The 24506-nt window shown below is 40.1% G+C and overlaps 4 protein-coding genes across 6 annotated transcripts in view; 3 read left to right on the forward strand and 1 right to left on the reverse strand.

Annotated features, from left to right (window-relative positions):
* The window catches only part of LOC103399996 (methyl-CpG-binding domain protein 3-like), an 844757-nt gene that overhangs the window by 499955 nt on the left and 320296 nt on the right, over positions 1 to 24506 (forward strand). The window lies entirely within an intron of this gene.
* On the reverse strand, positions 124 to 12268 carry fsd1 (fibronectin type III and SPRY domain containing 1). The gene is made up of 13 exons (XM_008307264.3): positions 11842 to 12268; positions 9989 to 10084; positions 9739 to 9870; positions 8852 to 8953; positions 8559 to 8581; positions 7260 to 7381; positions 4984 to 5193; positions 4766 to 4864; positions 3618 to 3765; positions 2868 to 2950; positions 2523 to 2774; positions 1556 to 1644; positions 124 to 1462 (listed from the first exon to the last, which is right to left on the reverse strand). The coding sequence occupies exons 1-13, from the start codon at positions 11854 to 11856 to the stop codon at positions 1352 to 1354; spliced, it is 1482 nt and encodes a 493-aa protein (XP_008305486.1). The 5' UTR covers positions 11857 to 12268; the 3' UTR covers positions 124 to 1351.
* Positions 12696 to 17323, forward strand: LOC103376754 (uncharacterized). Of its 2 annotated transcripts, XM_025052558.1 has the most exons (5): positions 12696 to 13386; positions 13514 to 13846; positions 14312 to 14365; positions 14580 to 14705; positions 15949 to 17322. In XM_025052558.1, exons 1-5 carry the CDS (start codon positions 13362 to 13364, stop codon positions 16140 to 16142), a joined length of 732 nt encoding a protein of 243 aa, XP_024908326.1. In that variant the 5' UTR covers positions 12696 to 13361; the 3' UTR covers positions 16143 to 17322. The 2 variants fall into 2 exon arrangements, with proteins under 2 accessions (XP_024908326.1, XP_008305483.1); XM_008307261.3 differs by lacking the exon at positions 14312 to 14365 and having other exon boundaries at positions 12697 to 13386; positions 15949 to 17323.
* LOC103376753 (semaphorin-4E) overlaps positions 17597 to 24506 on the forward strand; it is a 15382-nt gene continuing 8472 nt past the window's right edge. Inside the window, exons 1-3 of one of the 2 annotated variants that reach the window (XM_025066294.1) lie at positions 17597 to 17792; positions 21375 to 21478; positions 23992 to 24463. In XM_025066294.1, the coding sequence (XP_024922062.1) occupies positions 24355 to 24463 (109 nt within the window). In that variant the 5' untranslated portion in view covers positions 17597 to 17792; positions 21375 to 21478; positions 23992 to 24354. The remainder of the gene's footprint in view (positions 17793 to 21374; positions 21479 to 23991; positions 24464 to 24506) is intronic. The other variant, XM_008307257.2, reaches the window with a different exon arrangement.

Here is a 24506-nt window from a genome sequence, read left to right on the forward strand (position 1 = left end):
TCATACTTTACCAAACAATCAGGAAGTACAAAACAAAATACCCAAATGCTGATTTCCTGTCTATAGATTATGCCTTTAGGAGACTTTATTTTACCGACAATTTTTTTCAGTACTGACTTACACGTGTGTTCAAACCATCAGCAACATTCTGGTAGAATAAAAACCTTGGCCATCACACTGATTTTAATCTAACAATGAGGGTTGTATATTTGAAAGTTAACGTTTGTTTGTTAATATCTGATCATCAATCCTTGTGAAATGTTTGTGAAATACTGTGTGAATATAATAACCTAAACACTTCCTGCTAGTTACACTCATCTAAACTCATCTTAAAAAAGATCGTCGCTCGTATTGAACGCTTTGTCTGTCATGGCACCTGCCAACAAGAAAACAGGAAATGTGGCCACCAGCCGTGACATAGTTGGTCAAAGTACAATATATAAAACACCTCCCAACCTGTGATGGTTAACGGGGTCAAGGACATAGAGAACAGTAAGTCCAACTGACATTTGTTAAAAGTGGAACTTGTGAGTTCCACAGTGCGGCAGTTAGCACGCCTGCCTCGGGGACAGAGACGCCACACGCTCGATTGTTAATCCTTCTGTTGTCGCTTTGGATAAAAGCATCTGCTGAATGCATATACAGTATGTAAATGTAACTAATATCTGTAAATGTACTGAGTGTCTAACAGTGGTGAAACATCTGGCTGAGGCTGCCAGGTGACAATTATCACTAAGCTACGATAGGTTACAGTGACACTGTTACAATACATTGATGTACATAGAAAGGAACACTTCCTGTATACTAATACACAGTATTACGTAGTGCATTATGATGCTGTTCTTTGTAGCGTGTTGTTAACTTTTGGCCTCTCAGTTTAGAGATGACATGGAAGGCACAGGAAAAGAAAGAGAGAGAGAGAGAGAGCAGACAGAGGTCAGAGGTGAAGCCTGAACCTGAAGCGACAGCCGGCTGATAACGCAGCTGACATGAAGACAATGGAGCAGCGGCCAGCGCTAAATTGTGAACCTAGCAGCAGTGAAATCAATGCTAAACAACGATAACCAGAGAGATTTAAAGCAGTAAGACTACAGCTAATGTGCTCGGAGCAATTATAGCCAGAGTTCTTGAGAAGGAGAGCTCTGTCACTGAATATGCCGATGACTCACCCATTCCCGAAACCGCTTGTTGTCGTCATGCAACACTGACGTGAGAACCAGATATGACCATCTCACTGCAGTGTCTGAACTCTTGGTGGATATGGCTGCGAGTGCGGTCACAGCAGCAGGTGATCCCACAGAGCGAGCGGCGTTCAACGGGGGCGGGGGGGCGGGGGGAGCTGCGGATGGATTTAGTTGACGCTGGCGTTGGAGCTGCTGGTACCACTGTTCCTTCTCTGGCCACTCTGAACCATACTGGGCACCTGCAGACCTGTCACCACTGAGAAACTGCCATTCCACACCTGCAGGGGCAACACAACGACAGCAGAGTTAAGTGAAAGGCCAAACAAAGGTCTTATGAAACAGACACGTGGAAACAGACGTGGATTCCTCACCATGAAAGCTGGAATTACCGGCTGTGGGAACTTTGATTTGAAGGTATGCATCAGCTGCTTAGTTTTGGCATTGTAGAAAGAGAGTAAACCTGAACAAAGAGTAGACAGATCATATTTATAATTACAACACATACACTGTTTTCCAGTGGAACTTGTCTCGTAGCATTCTTGAGTTTTAAACAGTAAATTCAAGACTTTTTTTTTTAAATTTTCCTTTGTTTTGTTTATCTTCTGCCTCTTAATAATTTCAGGGTTGCAATACCAGCATTGGTGGGATACTCATACTCAAACCTTATGTCAATTAAGAATGGACCATGAACTTAATTCTAGATGTTGTCAGACTGTGAAAAAAACAAAAAACAAAAAAAAAACTGCAGTATTGGGAGAATCCCTGGACTTGAACAGGTGATCGTTTTTGGTGTAAGGCAAAAGTAATAAGTCACAGAAAGGGAATTGGTTCTCATCTGTCTATTTATGTATATACTGTATATATTGTATATTAACATAGCATATTCCACATGCTATTCCATTCCCTCAGGACGGTGAATTTCTCCATCCTCCACAGAACAACCGAAGAAAGAGATTTCATCCTTTCCGCCCCCCGTCTTTTAAATACCGCCGATGTAAACAGCCAGGACTAAATGCTCATTCGTCCATCGATTGACTGTTCATTTGTCTTTTCTCTGCTTGTTGAGCCGCTGCTCCTGCTGATGTGTTGTCACCCACTGGGTGAATAATGCTGAATGAGCTTGTCTGTGTCTTGTGTTTATTTGTGTTTATATGACCCAGGGCTGTAAAGTGGATCACTAACTCTGTGACCATGACAACTGCTGATACAGGAGTTGAATAAATAATCCAAACACACTAGTTCAAGTCATTCATTTGGTTTAAACTAAGTGAACTTCAGAGAACCTCAGAGATGATTTGTATTTCCAGCGTCAGTGAGGACCGGTGGTGTTGATCCTACCTTCTTCGTAGTGAATGTAAACGCCAATTGTGCTGGGGATTTGACAGTCCAGAGTTCGAGCTTTGTTGTTGTGCTTGGCTGTGAGGCTCTGCTGGAGCCAGTTGTTCAGGTGAATGCACCAGGAGGCGCTGCTTTTTCCCAGCTGGTCAAATCGACCCAGGCTGCGCAGGGCCACCCCGACAGCGAAGGCTTTGCTTTCCTTATCGAACCGAACCTCCCAGTAATGCTGTCCCGCATCGATCATGGTGTCAGCTACGATGGGAGAGGAAATCGCAAAATATTGTCGATTTTGGTAAAATATACAGTATATATATAAAAAAGTACATTTACACAGACTGTTCTTACCCAGGACTGTGTAAGACTCTGCTGTAAACCTGTCTCTGCCCGGACGGGCGGTCGGTCCTCTCTTGGGTGAGGCCAGGGCCGACCTGATCATGAACAAAACAGGAGGATACGGTTCTTCACAGTGGCTGGTGTGTGACCAAATGGCTGCTACTGCCTCATTAGACTATTCAATTAAATTAGTAAACTATTAAATACAACAACATGTGTTTGCGTGTGTGCGTGCGTGAGTGTGGGGTCAAATGCTCAGTTCCCAAATAAGGTAAAAAAAAAGAAGTGAGGTGTCTGAGTAGGTCATCCAGGTCATTTAAGGTGGAATGATTTAACAAATGGAGAAGTACACAATGCATGAGGGGCTCTACTGTGATGATGTGACACTACTGTAATGATGTGACAACTACTGTAATGATGTGACATACTGTAATGATGTGACACTACTGTGATGATGTGACACTACTGTAATGATGAGCACTTCTCATACTGCGTGGCCTTAACCTTTTATTTAAAAGAGTAAAAAAAAATCTGTGACAAATGATTGCAGCCTCAGCTGTTTATCATTTCAGATGGTAAAGTGAAGTCGGATGTAGAGAAATCCTGACGACTGTCTGTATAACACACCATCACCAATACTGACACACGTATGGTTGTTATGCCAGAGTGAACAGAAACCAATGTTCAAGTTCAGAGAATGCATGTAATTGTGAGTGGAGTCAAAAACGTCTAACGATCGATGCAGCACGTCTTCTTACAAACCTGGCTGGAGAGTGCAGCGGAGAGTTGATACGATTTTTCTCTTTGCGAATCTCCTGCACCTTCCCTCCGCTGCTGTCCCACTCCACACTCAGGTCCTCCACCTTCAGGTTCTGGTGGGCCGAGGCGGCGTCGAGTTTGAAGGTGAAGGCTGAAACAGTAAGAGTGAGGATGTGAGATACTTTGAAAATGTTTTTACGCACAGTAAGTAGACAAGCGGCAGTCAGTTATTTAACCGTCTCTTTTAGTGCTATTATTTCTGACCTTCTGACCTTGGAAATGGGACACTGCAGGAGGAAGGTGACGCTGTGGTGAATATGTCTCAGTAAGTCGATATGCGTGGGCTTTAGAAAGAGGAAGCCTCTTTTTTTGATGAGCCCCCCTCGTTTCAAGACTAATCTTCAGATAATCAAAATTGACTTTGTTTAAAAAAACATTATTTGAAATAATAATTACAAACGGCTTTTCTTTTTGGGTTATAAATACAACCACTGAGATCTGTATTTTAAATGCAAAACCCTCAACAAATCACTCACTTATCAAACTAAATTAAATTAAATACTAATAATTCATTAGCCATAACAGTGAGATCAATTTGTCATGCAGTTTGTTGAAAAAAAAAATGCATTCAACAGCTGTGCAATGTCATGCAGCGACCCCAGACAACCATCAGAATGTGTCAGGGGCTTGACCCGTGGTTCTAAGGCGACCCCACTTTTTTGACATTATTTTCAATGAAAAGAACCTAATCCTTGTACTTCAAATGGTCCTTTTCATACTTTCAATTTCACTGATAATCCTTGTACTTCAAATGGTCCTTTTTAAATAAGATTTCATACTTTCAATTTCACTGGTAAGCACAAGCCCAAGGTTTTAGGACATTTGGAACTGAGTTTCTATAAATGTTACAATTCTTTCACAGTACACGCCCTGAAACGTCTACTGAGGTCAAATTACATGCCCAGGATTCAGGACACCCTACACCATCAGAGCATGTGAGAAACCGGGAGAAATAGGAGGGGTCAAGGGTCAAATTGAATGAGATTCTCTAATTACAGTCCACCTTTATTCAGAGCCCAAGAACATTGAGACCCTTTAACTGTTCACATGACTATTTCACAGTAAACGGAGTTGATGTTTAATTTTCTTACCGTGTGTTTCGATTGTAACTGGTTCCGAAAAGTCTCCGGCCACAGCTTTGTTGCAGGCTCTCACTCTGAATGTCATGTAGCGGGTGTCAAACCGCAGCCCTGGAAACCGAAAAATAAAAAAATTAAAATAAAATAAAAATATATATATTTGAAAAATAAATAAATAATATATATTATATATATATATACATATATATATATATAGCTCCCTCTTCTACCTGTGATCGTGTGCTCCATCTCTCGTATCCCCTCCACCACCATCCAAGGGTAATCCTCCCTGATGCGAGGCGGACCCTCGTGATTGGTCCGTCTGTGTTCCAGGATGTAGTGGTCTATCTTGCTGTCGGGCTCTGCTAATGTCCACACCACAGTCACTGTGTTGTCACACACCTGACACTCCGACACCTGGATCTCTGGTGTGGCAGGAACTGCATGACAGGACAGGAAAAGACATTCACTCCACAGTCAAGTTGTGTTCATTGTTGTTGAGTTGTTGTACAAGAATACTCAGTGTGAAATTGTGTATTATTTGAAAAAGATTAGAACTGAAATGAAAATAACAAGGTAGGGTTTTATACGGTTGTAGAGTTGGTTTAATACAGTGTGAACTTTAAACTGTTTTACATACAATATAATAATAATAATAATAATAATAATAATAATAATAATAATAATAATAATTTAAGGTTATTACATATCCTTAAACTTAAACTGTCAACCTTAGGATCGTGAGCCTATGTGGTGTCACCTGGAATTCAAATGTGGTAGCCTGAAATGTCTAGTAATTGATAAAATAATGTACTGATATAATTATTTAATTATTAATAATTATTTAACTATTCCAACAAACCTTTCACATGCTCATTGAAGAAGTCCTGCATTTACAAGTCTGTCAGCTGTTAACATTTATCTAAAAAAAAGTGTAATATTTATTTTAAATTTCCGGTTATGGCCACCATGTACAGTGTTCTCATTTTGGGGGCACAAAAACACAACCCGAACAGAGTGTGTTCTGACGTCTATACTGTGTCTTCTTCAAGGGGGAACAAAGAAGTTCGTGGGTAAAAGACAAGTGAAGACGAGAAAATACTTTTCCTTTCCATCGGTCTCAGAAACGTTTTCACATGCATGCTTTTTTTTTTTTTTTTTTCTTTCTCAAAGCACGCTGTGTGGTGATAGAGAGAGTGGTGACCTACACCAAATGCATGGGCTGTAAAACAACCACAGTGGCTCTCTGAAGCGGCTAACACGTTTCACACAGCTGCAGAGCGTCTGTGGTTTCACTGCTGTGAGGAACATTCAGCGTACATGCCTTTTGACTCATTTATTTATTACTGTTGAATGGAACTGCTGACGGTTTCTGACCGAGTTCATGTGTCGCTACACAACATATGTGTGACTGCTGCCCCCGCGACCCGGTAACGGATAAGCGGATGAAAATGGATGGATGGATGGATGAATGGAACTGCTGACGGTTTCTGACCGAGTTCATGTGTCGCTACACAACATATGTGTACACAAAAAGTCAGCAGTAGTTGTATGGTCCAACTTCACTGATTGGCTGGTTTAACAGTTTTTTTAGTTTAGAGTTTACTAATTTTATAATGAAAATTATATTATCAAATTATAAAAATAAACATGAGATAAATAAATATAAAGTATATATAGATGAATTATTTTAACATAAAATATTGAGTATTACCTTCAGGAAAGCTTCTTTTTTTTCCAACGGTACATGGTCAAAAATCAAAACCAATTTCTGTGAGGATTTCAAGGGTGGACCTGGACAAACTAAGTTTGGATCTAGGTTTGTCGCAATGTGTTGAAAAGAAAAACGGTGTTGTGTAATCACTGTCATCTTAAAAAGTGACCAAACTTTGGACAGTACAAAATAAATAAATATAGGCTTTGAAAGCATATAAAGTCAACCTGATGTAACAGTGAAGTAATTAATAGTAATAATTCAACTGACTGCAGCTAGAGCTCTGTATGAATGGAAGTCAATGGGAAATGGTCCTATCTGTTAAAGTCCACAATAACTTTTAGGGAAAAACACAACACATTGAATTGCTGCATACTGTAATGCATGAGCCAATCAGCACGAGGAACAGTAGAGCATGCTATATTAGCCAATAGTGCGGCAAGTACGCGCTGTATTAGGTGTGACAGTAGAAATTAGCAAGAAGTAAAAGAAGAAGCTCAGTACTGCTGTAGTACTGCATGTTCCGGCACTTCCAAGTACTGTATGTAGTGTGTGCGACATCTCGGATGCATATTAGGTGTGAATGGCAAAGTAAAAAAATATATAGGTCACATTACGTTGTGTGTGCATTTACTATTTACGCCTCTGATTACATTCCATTAGACAAAATGTGATTGTGATTCATTTTATTTAAATGACTCTCCGCTAAGCTGTCTGTGTCTACAGTTAAACTGAACAGTGAATTTTAGGCAGCCTTTGTGTCTGCGTTATTTCAGTAAAAGAGGAGCAAACCTGGCAGAAACTTGAGGCTCTTCAACAACTCCCTCTCCTGGCTGAAATCCACCATCAGGTGACTCATGTTGTCACTGGCTTTAGCCTTCAGGGAGAGGCGAAAGGCTGGAGCCATTGTCACACTGCAGACAAAGAGAGATACACACACAGACAAACATAAGGAGCAGACACAAGTGTGGGTCATTATTAAACACATTCTGAGGCAAAGGAAAAAAATGGATGACTCTAGTAGGGGTGCTAAAAAAAAAAAAAAAAGTCATCTAACTTCACTGGTACTACGACTGATCTCATCACCCTGTTCGAGAGAGAGGGAGCAGAGCAAGAGAGGGAGCAGCACTCATCCTAGGTGGGGTGGACAGCAGATGGTTCAGACTTTGAAAGACAGCTGAACACAAGAGACAAAAGAATCTCAAGTGCGAAGTCTTTTCATGTCGAGAGGTCTACAGAATAAGTGGCTACTAGGGTTGTCACTATACCATAAAAGAGAGAAGTTGACTACGCATACGGAAAATACAATACAAACACCAAGTAAAACCAAAGATTATCCTGGTTTATTTTAGGTTATATATTTTATTACTTTGATACTTTGTTACAGCTAAATTAATGATAGCTTTGATTACGATGGATGCTATTAACTAATAGTTAGTTAGTAATAGTATGACTTCAACCGAAAATCAGTGCTGTTAGCTTTAATTCCTCAGTGGGGTTTAATCTGATTCCTTTCCGCAGCTTTTGCTAGAAGTGTATGGTGTGTTCACTTGCAGGATGCTTCCCCAAACTTGTATTTTTTTCTTTATTCCTCTTTTGAGAGTATGAAAAATTCTACAAATTCAAGAACTTTCACAGATGGCACTAACCGACTCCAGGGAAGCCATGCAGTCTTAGGGTGCACTTACACTTGGGCTAGTTGTTTTATACCACGCTGAAGCCGGGTCCTCTAATTCTGAGGCCCCCCTGCAGTGCCACCTGGCAGCCCCAGGGGGACACACATCCCACTTTGAAAAATCGCTATCACTCCATCATTGGACTCCCCCCCGTCTGTCTATCAGTTTCGTATTCAGTAATTGCTTTTAGCCATCTTTTTTATTTTCTAACAACCATAAGGATAAGGCCAGTCTAAAGATAGCGTGTTCATACCCAAATATTGGTATTTTATTTTTGATTTTTTTTTATATATAATTTTGACAACCCTAGTGGCTTCAGGTTTGAGTGCATGCACGCTACATGAGGAACACAGCTGATAGGTTACTGGAGGACATGACAAAAAAAAGGAAAGCATTGAATGGCTGATTACTATACCTATCCTTAATGTCTTTGGCCGCCTGGAGAGGAGCAGAGAGGGAAAGGAAAAAGAGAAAGGAGATACGGAGCAAAGAGAAATCTGAGTCCCGTCATCAATGGACACAATAAATGTTGCAAGTGTCTGTGTGTTAGAGCAACTGCTAGTATGACAACACAAGAAAGACAGATTTAATCAGTGCCATTCCATCGTCAATCAATAACAGTGGAGTTAAAACAAACCAGAGAACAGCGTAGCCGTAGCAACAGCAGCAGCAGCAGTGTTACAACGGCAGAGGGAGATTTTCTTTTACCTGAGAGAAACCATCAGTCTCAGAGGAGCACAGCGTCTGATTGGCTAACTCCAGTAGCTCCTCCGAACTCTCCAGAGCTTTGGAACAGGCAGTCACCTGACTCTGGGTACACAGAAAAATCAAATATTATTAAGACAGTTTACCTACATAGTCATATTCCCCACAGTTTAGATCAGGGGTGTCAAACTCATTTTGGTTCACAGACAGCATACAACCCAATCGGATGTCAAGTGGGCCAGACCAGTCGAATCATAACATAACACGTTTTTCCCCCTTTGTTTTCATGCAAAGAAGTACAAGTATATTAGATATTTATTATTATTATTATATATATTATATAAATATATCATATTATTTATATATGTTTAATGAAAAATAATTTTCCAAAAAATATGCTGGATATTTAGTGTGCTTTTTTTTTTTTTTCAAAATTTCAACACCGTAGCGGAACGATTTTGGCCCGCGGGCTGTATGTTTGACACACCTGTTTTAGACTCATCTCCATCGTTTGATCAGAAAACCCATGACTTTTTTTTTTATTTTAAGCTAGTTAAAACCACTTTTTAAACACTGTAACATCCTTGGCAAAGAATTACTGCCAAGTCACATGTGAACATAAGGTTGATCCTGGTGAGAAAATTCTATCCCTTTTTAAGAGCGTGAAAAAGCAAAATATATATGTAGTACAATTTTAGATGAGCTAAAACTGTTGTAAATAGATATGATTCATTGAAATTCTGTTAACTTCAAGTAAGTCGATTTTTAAATTAGAATACTGTGGGACATTTGGTTTTATAATTTTGATTTCACATCAAATGAACCACAGACTTCAATGTAAGCTGTGTGTTTGACCAGTAATGGGTAACTGTGGGAAATGTGGTCAGTACCTGGAGCTCATATGTGCGGGTGGCTCTCTCCTGTTTGATACGCGTCAACATGTTGTCCTTCATTTCATCAAGAACTGACTGAAGGGTCGTGAACTCAGCCTGCAGGTCTTCCTGCACTCGGGTGGAGTTTGCCTGGTGGCAGGTAAAAAAAAAAAAAAAGGGAGAGTAAGTAAAAAAAACAACGACATTGAATACTGAAAAAAACAAACAAACAAACAACACTGGTTCACAGGTATATTTGTAATTTTACCTCCAAGTTGTCGAGGCTTTGTTTGAGGGTGCAGACGAAGTTTGAAATTTCCTCATTCTTCATGGTCAGGGTGTGGGTGATCTTCAGCAGAGATTCCTGATGGTACAAATGATCAGACGTTATTATTGCAAACACTATATCTTTATACAGATCAAAATAAACCTCACATGACATCTGCTGACTATGATATTACCAAATGGAATGTAATATATAAAAACTAGGGCTGTAACAAATTTGTATTCTGCAGAACCATTTGGTTAGTGCTGCATCCTTTTCAAATTTACAAGCAATTATATCGATTTTGGAAAAGACAAATGTTTGATATGAATATGGCAGGAAAGCATTAAAACACTAGCCTAACATTAAGGTTCATAAATATTAGTACACTGATGCAATTTAAAGTATTTAATTTAGACATAAAGAATTTTAAGTTTAGTTGCAGCATCTTATTTTGCAGGACAAAATTATATATAATTTTTTTTTTCACAATACAGTCAGGTGTGTTATCAGCCTAGTGCTTTCACCTGTCTTAAAGATGATTGGCCTCCAGTGCTGCTGAGCACAGAGACACTTGTCAGAAAGAATGGAGCACATGTATAATTTAATAACGGAGCAGCACAGTCACTGAAGTCGACTCCAAGGAAACGAACAACACACACAAACACACACAGAGGCATTAAACAATATGAAAAGTTAATCTTGTCTTAATTATAAAAACTAAAAAAAAAAAATTGTATATTTGCACATTCTTAAATCCCTAAATTAAAATAAATATTTTTAGCTTGTGCAAATCAATTATCTCATTCCTAAAGGATCATCTAAGGTATTTATATTTTATTCCTAAAGGATCATCTAAGGTATTTAAATTTTTTTTAAATTTTTCATATCAAAACCCACTGACACCCATGTGAATAACAGAATTTTTAGATTCTGTGAGGACCGTCAAATGTGTGTATTGTCATCAACTTTAGATATGTTAGAGTTAAAAAATGTAAATATTCCCATAAAATAAAATACATTGTAGCAACACAATGAGGCATGTGGCGCTTTGGCCCAGAGGCAATGTCTCTGTCATTGGTGTGGAACCCCAGGGTTCACCTCCTGGGGAAGTTCGAATCCCGGTTAGGGCGGTTGGTACCTTCCAGTGGACTCACCACCCGCAGGAAGGTTCAGGGGGGTTGGTACGGTGCAACGGTGGCGACTGCTGCCCCCACGACCCGATAACGGATAAGCGGATGAAAATGGATGGATGGATGGACAATGGACATAGACAGCTATCTTTAAGTGGTCAATAACGATAAAAACATTTTTAAGAGTATTTCAAAGATTTGCTCCAATTACGTGTCTCCTCCTTTCACCACACCCTCCTTTTTAAAGAAACATAATTACAGCACTGTTTGAACTGTCGTAAACGGTTCATTTCCACACATATGACAACCACGAACACTGCAGCTATCTTCGGTGATTGACTCAACATGACTGCTTGTCAACAGTGATGCTGGAAAAGAAAATCGTGTATCGTCACATCTCTAATTTCACCGCAGCCTTTCACTCTCTCTTGCCTGTGTCAGTGAAAAGGCTCATTCATAGTGGAGTCTTGGGAACAGAATGCAGGCGGAACTGCGCCAAGGCCCCAGCTCCGTCCCTGATTTCCACAACGATATAACAATAAAAAATGATGACGCCAACACCACGGTGTCTAAACGTAAGATACCAGTTAAAAAATAAAAACTGCTGTTAAACACAAGCCCGTGCCGCATCCGCAAACTCCCACCGCCTTCTCCTTTGTACACTACGCCCTGCTGGAGCAGCGTCCCCCATCACAGACACCTGTTTCTCCGGCTATAGCTTACTTTCTGGTCCCCCATCCTGCCACCTGGATGCACCAACTCGGCCCGAGCCGCGAAAACCTCCGTCTTTTTGTCCGTTCCTGGTTTTCTTGATTTACTTGAGCGTTAGCTGCTACGGGAGATGAATCTCTCGACGGTCACCGATCTCCACTAACGTCTTTGGAGGACGTAGAGCGCATGCGCCAGAGATGTTTCGGGCATTGTAGTTTCAATTGGCTGACCGTCCTGAGCAGCGCTCAGTGAATTATACGTCGCCGTTAATAATAATTTAAAACAAGTAAATGCGAAAATAACAGATGAGAATAATACGCACATGAAGAAAAATAAAATCCCTCGTGTGGTGGTAGTCTTGGTCAGTATTCGCTAAAGAACCCAGTAAATGAAACCATGAAACGCTGATAAATATGACCCAAAGCTATAGTTAGCTCTAAACAAACTAGCTGTTTAGTGGTCTCATTATGTCTATTCTTTGTCTTAATCTTTTCCTTCTCCCTCACATAGGCACAAACAGTAGGAGGAACACCCATTTCGTTCTTTTATTTATTTATTTATTTTTAAAGCTCATATAAGGCTTGCTAAAAGTACTTCTGTGTTTCTAATCCTAGAATCAGTACCTTTCAAACCGTATTAATAACTATTTTAAATATTACATATTTAAATATAATCTCAATCAACATCCAAATCTGGAACCAATCCATTTGACTTGACTTGACTTGAAATATGTTTAAATACTTAACATTCAAATGTTTTCATTTAAATACCATATGGCCCATGTATGTAGTTGAATCGCCTATATTGCATCTTTCTTTTTCTTTTTTTTTTTTTTGCAAGCTTTTTTAGACGTAACCACACACACACTCAGGGGATCTTCTACGGTATGTCTATATGTCTATATGTATTTGATGTCTGTTGTGTCTGTGTCAGCCAATGCAGGTTGTGGTTGAAGCTTGTATCATAAAGTTCAACTGGTTCGCTGCACCTTGTCACAGGAAGCCTACAGTTCTTCTTCTCTTTTTTTGTAACTAAGATGCAGCGAGGGTACAAAATTGAACTCCCTCCATTTGCTTTGTGGGTTTGTGTGTCTTTTTGGTTGTTTTTAAGCCAAGAACATTCATAAATCTTTATCTAGGTACTGCATGTGACACACACCCTGCAAAAGTTCTCAGGATGTGTGTTCATGTTTTTTTTTATTTTAATTTTTTTTTATTGGAGAAACGAGAGAGGTACATAACTTTTTTTGTGTTGGGTTGTTTAATATAGAAAACTGTCTGTGGTGTGTGTCATTTTTGTTTTAATTAATTCAAATTTTCATTGAGATTACTCCCTCACAGAAACCAGTCCCCCATTGAGAGCAGGATATTCTCATAGCACAGTCACAAACTTTACTCCTCCTCCTCTGGCTCGTTCTTCTCAAACCGGCCACCCACACATGAATTTGCTTCTACAGTTAAGGTAACTGAGAAATCAGGACGGCAGCAGAGATAGGATGAGTAGACGAGCCCGTGTGACAAGAGAAGACTGAAATGTCAACTCTAGTGCTGTTCACAGGTGAGATTTGACATTTAACAAAATCAAACAGACGTCCACAAAAGTACAGTAGGCTCAGTTGTACTGTTTGATGGTGCTGTCTAACTATGTCGCTGTATTTCTCTCTGTCTGTCTGTTTGTTCGACAGTGTCATTCGTGGTCATGATGGTGTCAGGTCAGGAAAATGTGGATCTGGATGATACAGAGAAAAGGATATACATTGCCTTTGGCTCCTCTTTGGCCCTGCATTGCAAACTGGAGACAAGAAACTACGCAAGGTTTCTAGTGCAATGGTTTTTCATTCCCTCTACAACCAACGAGTCACTAAGCATCTTTCAAAGGGTGGTTACAAAGGAAATCGGCACTGAAATGACACACACCGTATCAAATGTTACACTCAGTGGACGGTACAAATGCAGCGTCAAGGACGAAATTACCTTACTTTCAAGCAATTGCAGCAAGACGGCCCATGTGACATTTAGTAAGTATGTGCTAATGTTGTATGAACGGCTTAACAGCTAATTGTGTATTCAGTAAAAATTAACTATTGCCTCATAACCAGTATAATTTGAAACTTGAGGACTAATTAAAAAAAAAAGATTTATGTATATGTCTCATGTGCTTAATTTAAATGATTTATTTTACATCATTTGGCATACAGCAACAAAATAATTTTACTTATACTAACTAAAACAAATCAAACAGTAATTTGTGAAGTGCAAACGTTTAGGCAAGGGTATATACTGTATGTACTATGTCTGAATCAGGGGTCTTAATTCAATTGAGCCGGGGGCCACTGCTCTTCGTCGTTTCATTGGAGGGCCACATCAGGGTTCTATGTTAAATACATATATATATATATATATACACATATACATATGTTTAAATATATGTATATGCTATGACAACAGATATACCTGATTATTTTTTGTGTCCTTCATCACAGTGAAGAACTTAATGGAAACGACAGAAAACCCGTCACTTGTGCCGAATAAAACAGGTGTGTGTGCAGGAGTAAATGTGTGTGCGCAATTATATCCAAACACAAATTAGAGCATTCAGTGTCTTATCTAACATACCCGGTAAAATATTAGTGAAACATGCCTTAACAGTGCACTGAGCTGATGTAATAATCAATGGTTTGACAATTGTGACAACTTGCACACGTTGTAGTCTAGTACTGACATGATATTTTCTCACTTGTCTGCCCGCAGCCACAGAATCAAACAACCTCCTGGGCATTGACTGGGGGATATGGATCATTTCGTCTGTTTCACTTCTCATTCTGATCCTTTTGCTGGTTTTGTGCCTCACACTGAGAACATGTCAGAGGAGCAGAGGTACAAAACTCTTTCTACTCATTTTCTCAGTTGTGATCAATCATCCTGATCCATGGCAAACAGTTGTAAGAATTTTCAGTTTGTGATATCTTCACAAGAACCTGATGAAGAACTTGAACTTTGTGTAGTTTACTGTAACACCAAAAGCGTAGGCTAATCTTAAAACATCATCGCAGAATCTAGGGCAACTGAGGCACTCTGTTGCTGCTTGTGGTGAGAGCATGGCAAAGTCAGAGACGTGATATTTCTAGAGTGGCAGGCTCCAGACTTCGATTAATCGATTAAGGTAAAGGTTACAAAAAACCAAGTTTTCCCGAAACAGAAAATAGCTCACATTAAAGGGCAGAATAAACCAATTACCTTTACCCTAGAAACAAATTGAAATGTTCGTTTAAAAAGGAGGTGAAGGTGTTATTTTCTTGCCGTTACTGTTACTATTTATGTCCTTACATTTTTGTTAACGTGTTTAACATTTTTAAAGGATAAATATCTTTATTGCTCTAACTGGACATTTAATATTGTAAGTAAAACCTACAATGAGTGAAATGTTATTCTCTTCACGTAAAAAATTATGTTTCAATTTTTTTTCTAGTGTATTTGCGAGGTTAATTAAATACGTGTTTGAGAACTTTGAGCATAGCATTTTGAGCATTTGACGTGTACTGCTGTCACAGTGAACTTATTCAAAAAACTTTTTTTTAAAATGACCACAGAGTTCTTTTTATGCCATGTTCAAAATATAGTTGTCACAGGAAGTGGTCAAATGAAACAAATGTAAAAACATAACGAGAAAGTCTACGAATTCGTCTTTATAACCCTCTCATACCACAACCCTCCCCCCCCCCCCCCCCCCCCCCCCACACACACACACATATATATTCACTTTTGTGCTCAATATAATAATTATGATTTCTATGGAGTAAGTAAACTGTGGCGCCCTCTTGAGGGAATAGAAGAAGAAGATCGGACAAAAGCAAATAAATAATAGATATGTACTTAATATTACATTAAAAAGACCTTCATTTGACCTTCATTCACAAATGGTCAGAGTCAAAACTTTTTATATATCACTTTACAACATTAGAATTTGCATGTTGCTTGCAACAAAAAAAACGTATAAAATATAATATTAAGATAAACATGAAACATCGTCTCCTGTTTATTATTAGAACGTTCAGGAATATCAACATTTTTTACATTTTCATATTTAAAGTAAATTCATTTTCAATCATATTATGTCCAGGAGAAGAGCCCATTTACGCGAACACACGTCCTGTGGCCAACAGACAGCCTTCACCTCGAGTTGGGACGTTGACCACTAACCCGAAGACTGTTCCCTCGTCCATGAACCACTGGACCTCCGGCACCACAGGCAGGAAATATGAGCAGAGCACACGCAGAGCCAAACCGACAGGCGGCCACAGAGCTCTTGTTTAGGAACACTGCTCTTTCTGAAAACAACTGTGTTGTCGATGCAACAGAAGCTGTTCTAAGGCCTTTTTTTGACAGACAGTGTTTTGATATTTTCCTATGATTTCCTTATATTTGTGTTCATACCGATTATAGAACTTCATAATATAATCAGGGATCCTGTTTCTTCACCTGGGCATTTTATGTAAATACGTTTTCTATTTTCTATTCTCTGTTATTTTAATATAATTAATGATGGTGCAGATGATAATAAGTAACAACAGTCAACATCAAAAACGAGTGTTTCATTATGGAGTCCTTTCTGGAAAATGAATCTCTTTGTATGGAGTGTTTATTAAATGAATGATGGAATTAAGTGCAAGAACTTTGATCATGTGTGAAATGTGCACATTTAAAAAAAAATAGAAAACCTTTGTGTGCAGAGAAATGCTACTCTTCATGCCCACTCATGCTGTTGTCACAGTGGAAACGTTTTTAAAAGCTTCGTTTGAAAATTTCCGTCGTGGTCTCATCAGACCACCAAAACATGTTTTCACAGATTTGAATCTTTACCTAACCGATGCGGGGTTTTTGAACAGGGTTTAGTTGGGGCAATTTGGGACATAATTTGTCTGTTAAAGTGTTTGCAACCCTCTTCCATACCCAACATATTATACTAAGTAATGAGTAAACGTCAATGTACCTTTAAACCAGTGGCTTTTTAACCAATGGCATTACTTTTGTATTCAAATGTGAGAATTCCTCTGTGCAGATTATGACATTTGCTTAAAAATGCAACTCAGCTAATGGCTAATAATCCTCCTACAGTTTGGAATATATATTTAATATTATTTCTGAACACAAACATACAGTGAGTCTATGGCTAAACATTAGTATATATATATAATGCTTTTATATTTTATATAATTATTTTAGTTTTTAGTTAAGTCCAATATGTATAAATAAAGATAATAACAATTGTGCTGTCCCTGTTAGGCTTCTTAAAAGACAGATACTGTATATTTTTCAATGTTTGACATTGACACTCGCTATTCTCAACCACAAGGTGGCAGTTGGTGCCCGTGTCGTGTATAAAAATTTAATTATTAATTTATTAACATTTAAAAAAAAATGTTAGTGATAGTATAGGATTCGTACTATTAATATTTAGGAATGGGCAAGTTTTGTTTTGAACTTGAATTATAATTTTATTAAAAAGTCTCTCGAATTTTAATCTCGCTCTCTTGTTTGGAGTTCATAAAAACGTAAATAGCTAAAAAAAATAGTGTGTTTATATGTTTTTAATTATATTTAATTTTAAGTACGCGTTTCGTGGGCCGTTTTGATAAAGTAATTTCATAATCCTATATTACATTTTGTTTTATTATTATTATTTGTGATCTGGAGCACGTGTAAAACGATCACAGCAGGATATCATTTCTATCCTAACGAGAGGACGTCGATCCTCGTTGGCGTGTGATTGGTTAGGAAGGTGAGTGGCGCTTTTAAAGGAAAAGCTCCAGTCAAAAGTCAGCTGACGTGCGGGGAGAGCAGCAGATCATCGCTCCCTCCCTGCAGGATTCGCCTGTGGAGTGAACGTTACAGGTGGAACACCAGGGTGGAAACGTAAACAGTGACAGTACTTTTACTTCCGAGAGACCTGTGCCTCAGCTGCGGGTAAGTCTTCGGATCGGAGCCCCTTGACTTTGGGATCTTTTGGATCAGTGTCTTGTTGTTATTTGCGTTGCTGCGGCTTGTTTTAAGACTCAGTGACGGCTCAAAAGTGCGGGATATAGGAAAGTGTGAACCTGTGGCAGCACCACGGAGAAGCGGACACGCAGACAGAGACATTTCTCTCTGACTTATGTCCAGATTAAAGGAGATCCTCGTCTAATAATAGTCTAAAGACTAAGCCGGAGCAGGAGACACGGTGCAAATACTTCAGTGTCACAGCAGATGGTGTTGCAGTTACTGGGCGGTGTCGTCAGTACAAGTGTAGGCTTCGGGTGCAGTTGGTGTGATGAAAGTCCTGAGGGGAGGTTCTGAGCAACACACACCCCAATCCCTTTGAACACATTTTCAAGTTGCCACTAGGAAAGTTATCACTTTTGACAGCTTTTGGTGTTTGTGTAAAACTGTGTAATACTTGAATTACTGGCATATTGTTAAAATATACATTCAATTCAATCAGGTTGTCAATCCAGGGATCGCGGCCCCATTGGGATCTGTGGTTGTACTGCTGAAGGGTAGCCACATGTTGGTAGTTTGACTATATAATCGACATTATTTGGCCACTTTTTTTTTTGGATTGTTCAGTATGTAATGCAAAATACAACGCTAACGTACCTTTTTAGAAATAGGCATGGAGACAGATTAGGAAAAGAACATGGAGGACAAGTCATAACGAAATGATAAGTGACCACCATGAATATTTGGTACTGTAAGAACTGAGAACTGTGTAATAACCGATGACTAATCAACCACCTAATTAGTCTACAGCTAAAAAACCCACTGTTCTCTAACCCTACCATTCTCAGTGCCAGTGTGGTTTTATTCCTTTGTCCATTGTTGTGGTCAAACACAGTACGTTAAAGATAATATTTAAACAGATAGACATTTCCTACTGTGTTATACTGAGAAGTACTTTTAGGTTTACTCTGATTTACAGTACGACAAAAAGCTCTAAACTCTGTTATGACTGAAGGTAACTGAACAGAAGTGAGCGCTCTGAGGGGCGAGAGTGAAACTCAATAGCTTTAATGAACGTGAGAATCGTAGCACGCGATACTGGTTTCTAACCAGGAAAGCGGATACTGTACGCATGGTGAACGTGAACTATCACTGCGCTCGCATGCGGGCATTGCCCAACGTCAAATGTCACGCTGTTGCTCAGACACTGAGGTCAGAAGGTGAGGACATGGATACCTACAGCTACACCACAAATACGACGCTGGCTCTCTGAGGTTTCAGCTGACTCTCGGTGCTAACTCCTGATAAATGTGCAAAACACTTTGTACAGTCAGAAGCACAGGCGTCGGGTTAGAAACGATAATTTGGCCTCCCTTCAGCACTGTGTGTGACATGAAACTTTTTTTTATTTTTCCTCAGGGCAAAGTACAGTATGATCTGTAATCATTTGGCCCTTGAGCCATGTCAGTCTTCATTAATCTACATTCTATTTCTCTCTTGTTTGTTGTGAAACTGTCTGACAGATGACACTGTGTTCCACGGAAATCTCTCATCTGCACACATTTGTTTTTGTTTTGCATTTGCGTTTTGGTCAGTAATTTAGAACATTGAGAGTCTAAAGGTATGTTCCGCTGTTTTCCTTCCGTTCCCTTCCTTTCCCCGCATTTTGCATGTGTGTGTTTTTGTGCGTGCATGTAAACCCTAAACCGCAGACTCGTCTTTAGTGTGTCTAAGTGATTTGTCCAAACACGATTAATCGCAATTAAACCACCCAGAGGAGGAAGTCGTGAGTGTTTTTTTTGTTGTTGTTGCACAAAGCTGTGCTGAGCACGTTGTCTTGTGGTTGCCTTTTAGTTTGCTGGTCTACTATCTGACTGTCTAGAAAACTACACGTGCGCCCGTGATGACTTCTGCTGATAATAACTCGGCTGTATGTCACACAGTGCTGTCATTATAACACGAGTGATCGGCGCCTCCTCTAGTGTAAAAGTACAACCGGCCGCTGAACCCCGGGGGGTTTGTTTTCCACTCTGACAATACGGTCCAAAACACCAGGAGTGTCAAAGGTGGACGGCCTCCCACAACCGGTTTCCTGTCACGGTCCCTGTCATGGAACACTGTGCCACGGCCGGCTCACAGACTGGCCGACCCTGAACCTCTCAGACAGGCACAGAGAGAAACAGGCAGCAGCAGTCAGACAGTCAGTGAGTCAACCGACTGTACGTCAGCCACTGGGGTGAATCAGTTACAGCCTGAGGAGGCCTCGCCCTTACAGTGTCATGTGAAATGTAATCATTAATGGATTGTGAAATTTTAGGTTAAGGCTAATGTCACCATGTCCCTGGAACACACCGTTTCTGTTGTCACGGAGTTACTAATCAATTTTTTTTTTTTTTGTCAATGCTATAACAAATCAATTGCTTAGTTAATTAGTCGTATTGGCTGTGTGACATTTGGACCAGCTGATGTACAGGACATCAGTTTACACTGCAGATTTAGGTCAGCAGCATGTTGTGTGCCGGCGTCTTCGTATTTTGGTTTGTCTGACTTCTGTCTACCTCGACGTCATGTTGATCATACATTCAGTCCAGGAGTTGCTGTGCAGAGTTTTTCTTGGTGTGCAGCCCGACAGTTCCTTCCTGTGCAGGGCCGTTGTGACTTTTTTTCTGAGTCAGTTGTTTTCCACTCTGGTCTCAGGGTCTCAGAAGTTCACTCATCTTCCTACGCTTTGGTTTAGGTGTTGAAGTTTCACTGTCATTGGTTTTGTTCTTTGGGGGCTTATTTGGAATTCTTGAACTAAAAATACTACTTAGTGTGTTTCAAAGTACTGCAGTGCTTCTTGAAAATGCAAAACATTCCAACACTAGAAAAAAATTTGCGAAACAAATCGCACCCATAGATATTCAGGTTAAATATATTATAAATAATCACACCAGGAAAACTTAAAACGGCTTGATAAATTCTTAAATGTTATTGAACTCTAGAGTGAAATATATTTTTTAACACAGCCCAGATAATAATTAGTCAACCATCCATCCATCCATCCATCCATCCATCCATCCATGCATATAAAGCAGGGCTAAAACCGATCATTTCTTCAACAGCATAACACAGGCGCAGGTGAGGGACTTCATTATCTGGAACTGGAACTTTGGTTTTGTTATGAGTCACGGTGATGACGGTGTCACGCTTGTCTCTGCACGTCTGGGGTTCTCTTTGTGCACAGCTTGTGATTGTAAAGACTCCATCGTCAGGCAGTGTTAGATAGTGGAGTCAAGGGAATGTGATATAAATATCCCCACGCTTCCAGTGGTGGGAGTCTCTGACGGTACTGCCGTAGGCTCTCTTCGGTCGCCTGCACCAGGTCGTTCGCAGCCTTTGTGCAGCCCACTTGGTTCATATTCTGTTGTGTCATGAGTAAAAAGCCCTTAGGCTGCAGCTGCTGCAACGCTGATATATTTTTTTTCAAAATTTCCGTGTGGGAAATACACGAACGCTCGCGCAGACGCACACACTGAATGTACACTGTTTGTACATGTGAGCACACATTTGTTTGTTTTTTTTTCAAAGGTGAACAAGGGTTGAGGCGTGGAACTGTAGTGTGTTTTATAACTGATTCTGGAGCAGGTTTTACTGGATTTACTGGAAGAAGAAAAAGAAGCTTTATATACACGGTAAGTCACCTGTAACACGAGGGTGAGAAACCGAATACAAGCACACACCTCATTTCCTGTCGGTTTAGGACAGAACAGATATTGTTAACATGTACAAAAATAATGTGCTGTGTTTTTGATTTACTAATTGTGCACCAAAGGGTCCCAACAAGTCAACAGGTTCACATGCCGTTGTCTGCAAAAGAGATTTGGGCGGTGATTTGTGTTGCCCGTGTCCAAGTTCAAAGGTCAAAAATCCATGGGAGGGTCCTTCCTTGTGAGATAAAGCCAGTGGCAAAGACACAACACAGAGAGCCGTTCCACTGACACATAGTCATGTACTGGACAGATACAGTAGTTACAAGTAATGAATCTTCCGGGGTCGAGATCCAGTCCTGCTTTTTGAACTCCTTTCCAAAGGCAGGACATGGATGATTTTGTACACAAATAAAAAGGAAAGTAGAGACTTTGAATGAAGAGGATGACTAGAAGTAGCAGGTCAAAAGTATGTATGTATTTATACATGTGTGTACATATGTGTATATACATACTGTATATCAGCAGGCAGCCCTTTTTGTGTTTTGTTTTTTTTAATGTTATATTACTTTAGGGTCATTTCAACCACGGGATCCCGTGATATCAAACCGACTGTCAGTTGATCACCTCATCGCTCATCTTCATCATCTCAATAAAATGTAGTATGTTAAGCTTTTATTTAGAATATAATCATGTAAAAGAATGTATTTATTTACTTATAACGTCGATCCGCCCAGTACCTCGCTGAACTTTTAACCTCAGCCAATAATCAAACAGTAGCACTTCTTAGCTTCTTAGAACTGAGAACTCAGTCATGTCCCATTAGTCAATCAGACACACAACTTCAGAAGGAACCTGCGATGTTTAGTTACACTAAACATTACCCGTGTAAAAATGAAAATTTTTTTTTTGAATTTGTCAGGCGAAGCACTGTAGTTTGATTGCGTTAGAAAATCCGCTCTGAAAAGGCACGATCCTCGTTGAAAACCTCCCCTACCGTATGCACCTACCCACCTCCACCCCTAAAACACACACAAGTGCACATGTCAGTGTGTGTGAGTATGACCCTGAGTAAACAAAGCAGAAAAGCAGGGGCCAACTGCTACGTGCTCTATTATTGTAGTCATACCTGCCTGTCTGCACCGTTTAGAAGCATCTGTCAAAGGCTGTCAAAAACCACCAGCACTCCTTCGGTCCAGTTGTAGTGCTCAACCTGAAGCCTGGGGGAGGGAAGGTATGCTGGTTGTTCTTTGAGAGCAGATAAGAGCTGCGGCTCTGCATACATGCAGCGGCTCGTCCCGCTGGGTCACGCAAAAACAACATCGTGGGAGCGGAGTTTAAAAATGCTGGCTCAGAACTCCGGCTACTGCTAACAGGTGTGAAGGAGCGGTGTGAGGGCCTGTCAAGGATTCTAGGGTACTGAAATTGTATCTATCCATCCATCCATCCATCCATCCATCCATCCATCCATCCATCTATCTTTTTAACTTGGCAATACATAGGATATGACTAGATGAGAGAAATCAATACATGCACGGACATCAGCTATTGCATCTCATTTACCAAATGCTCGAAATGTTTCGAAATGGGATAAATGTATTGGAGCTTTGCTAAAAACATGTATTTTAATACAACATATATTCCATGAATATCCCATGTAACTCAAATAACATTAGAAAAAAAAACCCTCTGCTTATTTTTCTCCTAGAAATCAAAATCCCGCAGCAGTCTGGTGCTGCTGCTTTTAAGCAGCGTGCGGGGGAAAAAGATAAGAGTGGAGTTTTTTGCTTTGATATTCCACTCTCCACTGAGGTTTCCTTTAAATCCTGGCAAAGAAAAAAGTGTGCTAATGAATTTTGAATAAGTTTCCACGGTAATGTTTGTCGTAACGTGTCCAAAAGTGTCAAATCCCAGGGCACTTATGCAATTGGTTGTTTTCCCTCTGCATGCATGCCCGAACCTGATCCGATCCACTGTGCTGTGTGAACCCTGCTGAGCCCAGAGGAAACAGGTTCTTATCAGGGAGGAGGACAGGAAGAGACAGAGACAGAGAAGGAAGAGAGAGTGGGGGTTTGTGGGCGATGTCGTTCACTGTGGTTTTATATTACGATCACTTCTAATAAATATTGTGTGCGTTTACCTATTTTCCCAGCTGTCCTTGAAGTATCCTCAGTTATGTTGCCTCTAAGGCTGAGTTTAGCTATGTTCTGTTATGTGGGTTTTTAAGGCAGCTTGATTGAAACTAAATTACATATGTGATGTGCATAAGACTGGCTATTCACTGCAACTGCTTTTTTGTTTTATTTTAGTAATAAACTCATTCATATCACTTATTTAATGTCTTTAATGTCTAAATAAACCCAGTCCTACACATTTTGGCCTTGTGGAATGAAAAGTACCCACAGAAAACTCATAAGCTAACAACATGAGATATACTGTAGCACCTTATTTTATATAGGTAAAGTAAACGTGTGTTTTTCATATATTTTCTCTTGTAGAAAGCGGTACCAGGAAAATGATCTCCTCCAGCACCCTTCACCTGTAGGTGGGCAAAATGGCTTCTTCGCCCCCTTCCAGAGAGCAGACCAGCAGCTCATTGGCGCTACACTGGAGGCTAACTCCTACATAGATAGCAACAGAACCAGGACTCTCCCTCTACTGTGGATCTGTACCTCTTTCTGCCTTTACCACTTTTTGTATGAACTGCTATTAAACACGACTTGCGGCAGTGGCGCACATGTCCAGGGCCACTAATTCAACTGGAAAGAACCACATCTGGACCAAGACCTCGGACCATGACGCGTCACTGAGAACGTGGTGCGGGCCGAGTCGGGCTGTACAGCTGTTTTACACTCTGAACCATGTCCCTTCTCTCAGTCCTAAACATCATCTGCGCAGCGATGCTCCATGTGTCAAATGGCGCACTCAACACTCACTACTGTGTGCCACGAAAGACCGTCCTTTACCAGAGTAAGTCACAAAGAACTCATGGATGGAACAGCTTTTCGGACCG

The sequence above is a fragment of the Cynoglossus semilaevis genome, chromosome 2 (genome assembly GCF_000523025.1).
Source record: "Cynoglossus semilaevis isolate Cse_v1.0 chromosome 2, Cse_v1.0, whole genome shotgun sequence".
NCBI lineage: Eukaryota > Metazoa > Chordata > Actinopteri > Pleuronectiformes > Cynoglossidae > Cynoglossus > Cynoglossus semilaevis.

Bases quoted from the DNA above. Each gene is read 5' to 3' on its own strand.
- fsd1 (XM_008307264.3), bottom strand. The intron at 9,871-9,988 runs GTAAAATTACAA...ACCTGCCACCAG, and splicing joins AAAGCCTCGACAACTTGGAG to GCAAACTCCACCCGAGTGCA. The intron at 8,954-9,738 runs GTACTGACCACA...CTGTGTACCCAG, and splicing joins CCCGCACATATGAGCTCCAG to AGTCAGGTGACTGCCTGTTC.
- LOC103376754 (XM_025052558.1), top strand. From the start codon at position 13,362: ATGTCAACTCTAGTGCTGTTCACAG. The intron at 13,387-13,513 runs GTGAGATTTGAC...TTTGTTCGACAG, and splicing joins AACTCTAGTGCTGTTCACAG to TGTCATTCGTGGTCATGATG. The intron at 14,366-14,579 runs GTGTGTGTGCAG...GTCTGCCCGCAG, and splicing joins ACTTGTGCCGAATAAAACAG to CCACAGAATCAAACAACCTC.